The 10,409-nt window shown below is 37.5% G+C and overlaps 2 protein-coding genes across 2 annotated transcripts; both read right to left on the bottom strand.

Moving 5' to 3' along the window:
- Positions 1-9: 9 nt before the first annotated feature.
- On the bottom strand, positions 10-1,290 carry LOC138908761 (uncharacterized). Its single transcript, XM_070199414.1, has 2 exons — positions 591-1,290; positions 10-476 (listed from the first exon to the last, which is right to left on the bottom strand). The coding sequence occupies exons 1-2, from the start codon at positions 1,236-1,238 to the stop codon at positions 252-254; spliced, it is 873 nt and encodes a 290-aa protein (XP_070055515.1). The 5' UTR covers positions 1,239-1,290; the 3' UTR covers positions 10-251.
- Positions 1,291-1,434: 144 nt separating this feature from the next.
- Positions 1,435-3,943, bottom strand: LOC104103402 (protein DYAD). The gene is made up of 8 exons (XM_070198622.1): positions 3,823-3,943; positions 3,499-3,620; positions 2,701-3,401; positions 2,234-2,617; positions 2,041-2,103; positions 1,869-1,932; positions 1,725-1,781; positions 1,435-1,440 (listed from the first exon to the last, which is right to left on the bottom strand). The coding sequence occupies exons 1-8, from the start codon at positions 3,941-3,943 to the stop codon at positions 1,435-1,437; spliced, it is 1,518 nt and encodes a 505-aa protein (XP_070054723.1).
- Between the last annotated feature and the right edge of the window lie 6,466 nt (positions 3,944-10,409).

Genomic DNA, 10,409 nt, shown 5'->3' with positions numbered 1-10,409 from the left:
GCTGGAGTATATTTCCTTCCATGCAGATTTACATACTTCATCTACCCGTTCAACCCAAGTGACCAGCAAAACAGAAAGATACACAGATTCCTACCAATACCATTAGAATAACAGCATCCATAGCAAAAGCAAAACAAGGCAAAAAAAGCAGAATCTTCAACTTATATACCCTTGGAAACAAAAGGACCTAATAATAGTCTAGATACTATACCCTATGTAGTTCCCCTAAATATGAACCAGTTACCAATTTCTCATCCAATGATGGACTCATCTGAGGCATCAGTGTTGCTTGGAGTAGCCAGAACTAACCAACTTGCAGCACCCTGGGGCAAGGATGTGGCTGAAGAAGAGCAGCATTTGCTTGCTTGTTGCTGACCTGAGTCCTTCTCACTCATGGCAACCTGGCTAGCCCTGTCATCTCTTGAAGCTTGCCATGGTTTACTCATCTTGTCTCCATGAACCGGAGAGGGCAATGACTTGAATACATACATAGAGAAGGTGGCAATCAATTATAAAGTCCTTTCTGCAACATAAAGATTTCACTAAAATGCAAGTAATTTAGCATTGAAGAGAGAGGATGGTATACTCACATGAGGCATGACAGTAGTTGTGGTTATAGTTTGCCTTGATGTTGGGGCTTGCCGAAATACTTCACCAGTGCTAAAAGGGACATCATTTAAGTTGATCAGAGTGGTTGTCTTGTTGCTAGTAGAGTAATTGTTATCCCCAGCTTCATAGCGAGTTTCACTAGAGATGGTGGAGACAGTAACAGTGACAGCTCGTCTTTCAGGAACAGGCTTGACAGGGGAAACTGGCTGCTGCTTATCCTGCTGGTAGTAAGGCAGCAGTGAAGGAGCTGTTATGGCAGTGGAAGAAGAGACTGAGGGTGGTGTAGGGACCATATGAACATCTTCAACCTGGACCATAACCTGATTGGACATGTTGCCACCATTGTTCTTGTTGTTGCGAACCATGTTTGGCCAGAGGAAACTACCCTGGGGCTTGCAGATCCTGAAACCACTCTTAAGCCTTTGTATCTTGGCAGCTTTTTCCTCAGCTGTTGGAGTAGTTTTTTGTGCTTTTGTTGCTGCTTTCAGCTTGGGGTCAACTGCTATTAGCTCCTTGCTCTGATCATCATCAGCTGCTTTTGATCTCTTCTTTTCCTCCACTGTTACTACCTCTTGCACTCCCTGTTTCTCTGGTTCCACTTGCTTTTTCTTTCCTTCTGTCGACAACATTAATGCGGAGATTGACTTTTCTTTTTCTTCCAGTTTAGACACTAGGCCCAGACACTTTTCCTGTATTCATAACCAGAGCACCCATTTTAATTACCAGTCCAAACAGTAGTTATTATTACATATCATAGTACATGCTACAGTAATATGCATCTACTTCCTAACCAGTCAAGCCATTAGCCTCAACCTACATTCCCAGTCACTCCTAACAAGAAACATAAAAACTCAGAGAATTAACCAGAGAGGGGAAATAATGCATGTTTGATGGATTAGAGAAATGAATATAAGTTGGGTATCTCAATTGTTATTCGAAGCACAAGGTGAAAGTGTTAGTGGCATCTAATTAATTCCAAGCATTCATGTGGCTACATGCAAAGCAATAGCATGGCTCCAATTTGACCAATTTGGACTTTGGGGGTCCAATACTAACTTAAAAAAAAGCGGAGGACTAGAATTTATTCAAGAACGTTTGTTAGTTGATTAGAATACCTCCATTTTGGCCATAAAATCTGAAGTGGTCATCATTAATTGCTTCTTGTATTTTTCCTGCCACAAAAAAGGAACATGAAGTGTAATTATCACACGGGTTAGGAATGATAAACTACTATCGTCTTTTAGAAATTAATACGTTACCATTGTCTTTGAAGCCTCAATAGCTTGGCTTTGCTTCTTCTTGAATTCAAGCTCCTCAATCCTTCTGCTCAAACAAAAAAAAAAGAAAAGAAGAACATATTAACACAACCATAAATTATATTTCACCAACACAAAAACTTTGAATTACAGTAATCATAAGTACTGTATTTACCTTTTCAGCCTTCCAACTTCTTCTTCCAACTGTTCCTTGGAACTCACCATCTCCTCCCAGTCTCTGATTATGATAACAGTCATAACAAAACCCTCAGTGCTCCACATGAATAATCATAGAACAACTTCAACTTTTTCCTGTTACATAGACATTTGCACATTGAAAAGCTAGTGAAGAATTTTCTGTTAAGTACCTTTTGAGTACAAAAATCTCATCTTTCAGGTGCTTGAATTCCTGAGCACAAATAGGGTGTTGAATGGGGGAGTCTCCAAGCTTCCAACCAGGTGGGGGAATCCAATAAGGATCATTAACACCAGCCTCCTTCCTGATGTTAACTAAGTCAGCACTCTCCAGCCAATACTCCATTGCTCCCTCAGCATTGTGCCTGCGGCGAAAACGTTCAGTTCCTCCAGGTGCAATCTTACCGGCCAAGTGCTTGAGCAGATGATCCAGCAGGCCCGTATCTCCAATGCGCTTCCGCGCCTCTGCTCTCAACTCTGGCCTTATAATAGGGTTATTAGCCATTGCTCCCTTTGCCTTCATCACCTCCATTAAGTTTTTCTCCGCCAACTCGTACCTGAACACATTTGAAAAGGGAAATGATTCAGGGGTCTTTTTTTCCCCTTCTGAACCTGCAATACATATAAAGTATTTAATTACCTCTCAGCAGACCAACGGTCTTTGGGGTCTTTGTATACTGACAAAACCCTGCATTTGTTTTTCTTCTTAATCTTATTTTTCTTCTCGGGACCCCTTGTTGTCTTTGCCTTTTTCTTTACTGTAGTTGTTCTAAAGCTATACCTCTTTCTCTTTAGATTCTTGTTAGTCTTTTCTGTTACAGCTTCCTCATCATCTTCCTCTTCTGCTTCTTCATCTTTTTGCTTTACTGATTCACCATCAATTTCATCTTCCTCCTCGTCGTCCTCTTCCTCCTCTTCATCTTCTTCAGATTTTTCTGGTGTTTTCAGTTTTGGAATTTCTTCTCCTTGAACAAAGCTGGAAGAAGACTTGGTGTTGTTGCTTTGGTCTTCGTGTCTCCCAAGAAACTTGACCTGCCGGCGTATTCCCCAAGTAACCATCCCATTGACCTTAAGCTGAGACAAGCAGATGCCATTCTTTGCAGCAGGAACAGCGCCCAAAGTAGTATAGTTGACTAACCAGAAGCTATGAAGATGTTTCTTCTCGGCAAACTCCTGAGAAGGAACTTGACGAAGAAGCACTTTACTAGCCAGAGCTGTTCCCATTACGAACTTCTCATCAAAAGCTGGATACATTTCTCGTTTGCTATTGCTGAAGTATGTTTGTAGTGACTGCATGCTCGGGTACCTCACTGCCACATTCAATACAGTTCTCTCGCTCACCTGAAAAATCAAAGCATATTTGGGTTAATTAATTAGTCTACGTTAAACTTTAGAACCAGAAAATAATTTTTGTACTATAACATCAGGATTTTCTCACCATAGCAACTCGGATGGACTTGAGTTGAACTGGGGTCCTCGGAGGCAAATATAAATGATCAATCTCGTAGATAGAACCCATCTCAATATTCATCTTTGCATTCTGCAGAATTTCATGGTCTGCTGAAAAGCAAAGAAAAGGATCATAATAAGAATACATTTTCCCAGAAACTAAAGCTACTTTTGAAAACCCAAAAGCTTACTTATTAGATATATAGATACTACTACACAAAAACAAATGCCGAAATGGGGGTTTAAGAAATTGATTCATATGAGGTTAAAATACAGTACAACTACTGCAGAAAGAGAGTGAGTGAGTGAGTACCATTGCGTTTTAGGGTACAGCGATCAGATGTGGGCAGAAGAGGTTGGTTGTCATGTCTGGCCAAAGCTGGAGTGTCTGCGCAGGCGACACTGCTTTGCTTTTGCCCTTTCAGGTTATCCATTTCCTGTATGTATATACAATAAAGCTGTATTACAAAAGATGAACACCCACTACCACCATTATCCTTTCTGATCAGACTAGTACAATATATATGCACGTACTCTCTCTCTCTCTCTTTTCTTCAAATATGTCACAGAATATACTCAAACACGAGTTTATTATATACACTATGATCACTTAGAATATTATATTAACATATGCATAATCTAATTAGTATTTGTATAATAAGTGTTTCTTTCGCCCCACTCATGCGGGTTATTTAGCAATCGCCATCATCATTATCAAGCAGATTTCTTTTTGTCTTTTTGCAGGAAAACACAATACATGCACGCACTCGTATTGAAAGCTACTGCTCAAGTAAAAATGCCATTAATGTGGCGCGTGCATTTGATCATAACAATATGTTAAAGGCGCGTGTAAAGGACTCACATTTAATGAAGCCAAAGAATAGCATAACAGAAAAAGGAAACTTTCAGATACTGATTTTCTGATAAAAAACCACCTCCTTGCCTGAAGTAGTGCACCTATTTAGAGAGAGAAAAAGCGTATATATATAGAGAGAGAGTGCTTACGAGGTTGGCTTGAATGGCTTTTTTGGATCTTTTTCTGTAGTAAGTTTCCATTGTTGCCATAATCTGTAGGCAAACAAAGCAAAGAACATACTTATTAATTATGTGTTTAACGATAACGATTTGCATAAAAAGTTGGATTTTTTGGGGTTAGATTTCAAAAAGTTGAAAATGACAATCTATCTGGGTAAAACAGAAATCAAAAGAAAAGTGGAGAAGTACTGTTGAGCTGCCATTAGGGTTTTCCCCCAGAAATGATCAGTTCCGTGAATAGTATTGCATTAAATATAGCGGCTCAAAAGCAAAAAGAGCAAAAACACTCATACGGATAAATACTCAGACATGAACTGCTAATATTCATGCTCAGTGTCCGTACATTTCAACACTCTCATGCTCTTCTGTATACGCCAACTGAATATTTGTATATTTATATAATATTCATCCATACACAAGCAGTGCAAGCACTGATGCCTTTTGACTAAACTGCTGCTTGATCAGTCTTACACGGAAATCGCAAATAAATGCATGATTCATGAACTTTTATATTCATATCAAAGCAAGACGAAAAAAAGAGAGGAAGTTGTGATTTTTTTGTTTTTTTTGGGAGATTTTAGTTTACTAAAGAGAATCAACACATGAAATGGTTGCAATTTCGAACACCCTAGAGTACTCCATTTTTCTTTCCCGAGAAAAAAAAACCAAGATGGTTTCTTGGAAAAAAATTTACAGCATAAAAAATGAAGAAACCCTAACTGCCATATATCCATCCCCGTCTATACACACACACACACACCGATACACACACTTACACACAGAGAGAAAGAGTTAGAGATATTATTCATCTGCAACAGTAAACACTTGTTTTACTGAGGCGATTGAGGATTGAAGTGAGAAATAAAAAGAAGAACATAGGAGAGAAAATGAAAGCTTTGTTTATACCTATCGTCGTATATGCTGAAATTAAAGACACTGAGGTATGGAGAAAATGCTGTGGAAGAAGAGAGATAGTGAATGGAAAAGTATAGAGAGATTGTTAAGAAAACATGTATATAAATGGAGTTTAGATGATTCTGGAATTTGGAATAATAATTTGGAATTGTATTGTTGCAAAGTGCAATGATAAAATGGAGTGAAGGAAGTTGTTATACTGAGAGTTGGGAGCAGTACCGAAATGAAATTGAGCAGAAAAGAGAGAGAGAAATGATAAAGTTAACTGATAACGCAACGGCGAGTGAGGTCTGGTCTTGGTCCCCGCTATGTAGAAAGACGACTATGCCCCTACGTGATGCTACATTGCCCTTCTCTTTCCTTCCATTGTTCCTTTTGTTTCTTGCTATAGAGCAATAGACAGTGATTCAAACTATTCAAAACTAAGGCCGAATTCATATATTACATAAAAATATGCACTTAATTTGCCTAATAGAGCTATAACAATTACTCAGATTATATATGAAATAAACAATGCGAACCTTAGGTGGATTTAAATTTTAAGCATATGGATACAAAATATTGCAATTTGGACATACAATTATACTTTTTTTAAAGAAAAAAAATAGTATTTGGAGTTAAGTTAAAAAAGAATATTAAAAATTTAAAATTATATTTGGACATATATTTCACTTTGAAAAATATTATAATTTTATGAGGAAAAATGAATTTTTACTTGAAAAAGTGGTAGAAACTACTGTTTCAAACTTGAAACTCGTCTTCAAGAAAAATTTCAAAAATTTAGTACAATTTATACCCAAACAATATTTTGAAGATGTGTTTCGAAAAGAAAAATAAATTATGAACAAATAGGTCCTTAATTTACAACGAACTCAGTTAACAATATGCCTGAGTTACAATAATTTGCTCTGCTGATCAACTATGAACAATTTGTCATGAATGTGCATGCCTCAGACGAGTATTAATCCCCCCCAAGAAAAAAAAGGTTTAATAAGATTTCCTAATTTCCTTCTTTTTCGCATTTTTGAAATCTTATCGACGGTCACTAAATGAAGCGAGACTATTGAATGTTGTTTATTTAGAAAGTTAGATACCAATTTAGTTTTTTTTCCCCCTTTTTCCTACGTTGCGTTTAAAGCGAAATTTAACTTTTCGGTAAAGCGAAGAGTTCCGCCAAAATATATACTTTTGATTTAGCTTCGTTTTTTACCCCAAAAGAATACATAATATAAATTGATCGGGGTTGACTTACTAGGTGAAATTCCTGCATTTAACACTTAAGATGTTGAGGGTTTAAACCCCATTATTACTGTAGTATCCCCTTTCGTTTTCCCCCCTCCACTTACCCAACCAGGATGTAATTTAAAAAATATAGATTGATCTTACGACCTGTCAAAATTGAAAACAAAAATTTGGTATATAACCTCAGCTTGATCTAATTAAACCCTGCCAAAATTGGAAACCAAGATTTGATATATATATATATATATATATATATATATATATATATATATATATACACACACACACTATGTGCTCCCTCTGTTCCAATTTATGTGTTATACTGTCATGTTTTTGTCAAAAAAATAATATCATACTTCCTTATTTAGAAATAATCAACTTTAAACTTCATATTTTATCGTGAATGACATGATTTATAGCCACACAAATTCTTCTCACTTGTTTTCGATGATAAATTTTAAGGCAAAATACTTTAAGAGCCCCCTAACTTGGCATTGATTATTAATTACAACCTTGAACTATTTGTAGTATTAATTATTCCCCTGAACTTGGTTATTCGATAATTGTTATCCCCTTGGACAATCTCATCCTAGGAAAGTGACGAGTAGAACTGTCAATATGGGCTGGCCCAACCCAGCCTACGCGGGCTTTGGCATTTGACGGACTAGGCTAGGCTGACCTACTATTTCGATGGTTCCTTAAAATAGTCAACCCAGCCGAGCCCTACGTGGGTCATGGGCCCCCACGGGCCGGACCACCATTTTTAAAATTATTTTTCATATATTTTAAAATTTAAGTTTCATATTGGATAGAAAGCTTTTGAAAAATGTCAAGACCCAAATTTCCCTCTGTAGGATGTCGTGATGACACCTAATCTCTAAGACTAGGTAAGCCGATTACAATTACATTTTGAGCCATTTTTTTAAAACATATAATTTAATACAAGTGTCGAAACCAACATCGGAAATAATTATAACAACCTATCAAGACTGATAATATTGAGTTACTAGAAAGCCTATAAATACAACTGTTTTGAAGTAGAGATAAAACAATGGGAGAACAATATCAGAAGGTGACTCCGAAGCCTGCGAACTCAGCAACATGTTTACCTTGAGTCTCCACAACAAGATCCGTACAGCTAGCTAGCGATCAACTGACTCCAATTTACCTAGCTCTGTACAAAAATGTACAGAAGTGTAGTATGAGTACACCACAGTCGGTTCCCAGTAAGTATCAAGACTAACCTCGGTGGAGTAGTGACGAAGTACAGTCAAGACACTCACTAGTCAAATAACCTGTGCAATATAATATACAAAAATAATAGGGAATAAATAGCAGTGATAGCAACAATAACCAACTAGTGATATAAATAACAAGGCAGCAAGAATACCATAATTATTACTCAGACGAATAAGAAACACAAGTACAACCAATTAAACAAGTCCTTCAAATATAAATCTTTCGCATATAATTCTTTCGAATAAATACCCTCTGAATATATTTCTTCAAATAAATAATCCTTATATAAAAATCATAAAATACGGGTTTCAGCCCCCTTTAATATTCTCACGGCACCTTGTTCCCATATCACTATCACAACCGCACAGACAACTCTCGTGCCAAATATATCAATACATAAAATCTGCACAATCAATTTATTTTCAATAAATTAAGGTTACAAATTTTAAACCAAGTAAGAATTCAACAAAGAAATGAGTTTATTTTTGAAATAGTTCGAGTAAAGAAAATGACATTTCAATTAAAATAAAGCATCAGATAAGCTACTGATTTGGATATAAAACTTATTAAATTAAAACATAATAGTAATTTTTTTATTTAAAATAACTCAATCATTAAGAACAAGTACAAACCAGAAATACAAATCCTCAGAGTCTCGTACGAAAAAGATAAAGTGTAACGACCCGACTTATCGTTTTAAGAATTAACGCCCCGTTCAGTGACTTAAGGTCTCGAGAAGCCTCAAAATATATATTATGACCCGCGTGTGTGATCGAGTTTGATTTACGGATGATTTGGAGAGATTTGGGACACTTAGTCCCTAAGACGAAAGCTTAAGTCTTAGAATTTCGACTGTACTCGGAACTGTGTGAAGACGACTCCGGAATGGAGTTCTGTTGGTTCCGTTAGTTTCGTTGAGTGATTTTGGACTTAGGAGCGTGTTGGGACTATGAATCTGAGGTCTGTAGCCAATTTAGGCTTGAAATGGCGAAAGTCAAATTTTTGGAGAATTGGACCGGAAGTGGACCTTTTGATATCGGGGTGAAAATCTGATTCCGGAAGTTGGAGTAGGTCCATAATGTCAATTATGACTTGTGTGTAAAATTTGAAGTCATTCCGGATTGATTTGATGTATTTCGGCACAAGTTATAGAAATTGAAAGTTCAAAATTCATAGATTTTGATTTGGGATGCGATTCGTCATTTTGTTGTTGTTTGAGGTGATTTGAGAATTCGACTAAGTTCGTATGATGTTTTGGGACTTGATGGTAGTTTTGGTTGAGGTCTCGAGGGCTCGGGTGTGTTTCAGACTAAATTGGAGCTGTTTGGACTGCTGTTGCTGAAGTCTGGTTTCCTTCTTCGCGAATGCGAAGGGAGTCCTGCATTCGCGAAGAGGAATTTGAGGGACTGATGGTTTGGCCTTCGCGAACGCGAAGCTGTGGACGCGAACGCGAAGAAGAAGCAGGGCAAGCCTTTGCGAACGCGGCCCAGGCAATGCGAACGCGAAGAAGAAAGGAAGATTGGGGCCTGGGGTCGTTTAGCCTTCACGAACGTGAAGCGTGGAACGCGAACGTGAAGGAGTTGGTCAGCTGGTCGTCACGAACGCAACAAGGAGTTCGCGAACGCGAAGAGGAAATGATGGGGCAGAAACAGTTGGCCTTCACGAACGCGACGAGGAGGTCGCGAACGCGATGAAGGATTTGAGGCAGTCGGGTTTTGGCCTTCGCGAATGCAAAACAGAGGTCGCGAACGCGAAGAAGGCCTATCTGGGCAGAATTAAAAGTCCCAAAAACAGGGGTTTGAGTTCATAACTCAAAATCTAATTTGGAGCTCGGTAGAAGGCAATTTTTGGAGAGATTCTTGCGTGGGTGTTTGGGGTAAGTGATTCTTATCAAGTTTTGATTAATTTTCATGATTATGTCTTTGAATCCATCATTTAATTCGGATTTAATGGAGGAAAAACCAGGATTTTTGTAAAATCTTTCAAAAACAAAAATTTAAGATTTGGAAGTCGAGTTGTTATTGGAATTCGATAAAATTGGTATGGTTGAACTCGTATCGGAATGGGTGTTCGGATTTCATAAAAATTATGTCGGGTTCCGAGAGGCGGGTCCCGCGTTGACTTTTGTTGAATTTTTGGAATAAATTTTTAAGTCGGCGTATTATTATCCGGAATTGTTTGCGATAAATTTTAATGAAGTTATACAATTAATTTAGATAGATTTGAGCTGTCAGGAGGTCAATTCAAGCAAGAAGGCGATTTTGGAATATCGGCATAATTTCATAGAGGTAAGTGTTTTGCTTAACCTCGAGTGGGGGAATTTTTCCTTAGACATTGAATCTTATGTGCCATTTGTGTAATTGAAAACCATGTACGCGAGGTGACGAGTACGTACTTGGTTTATATGTGCAAATTTTATTGAGTTAAAGTCTTGAGCATATTGTGTAATAAATTGAATAATTGTTGGCA

This window comes from Nicotiana tomentosiformis, chromosome 3 (assembly GCF_000390325.3).
Source record: "Nicotiana tomentosiformis chromosome 3, ASM39032v3, whole genome shotgun sequence".
Classification (NCBI taxonomy): domain Eukaryota; kingdom Viridiplantae; phylum Streptophyta; class Magnoliopsida; order Solanales; family Solanaceae; genus Nicotiana; species Nicotiana tomentosiformis.
Note: the sequence above shows the minus strand (reverse complement) of the source record. Positions and strands in the feature narration are given on the sequence as shown.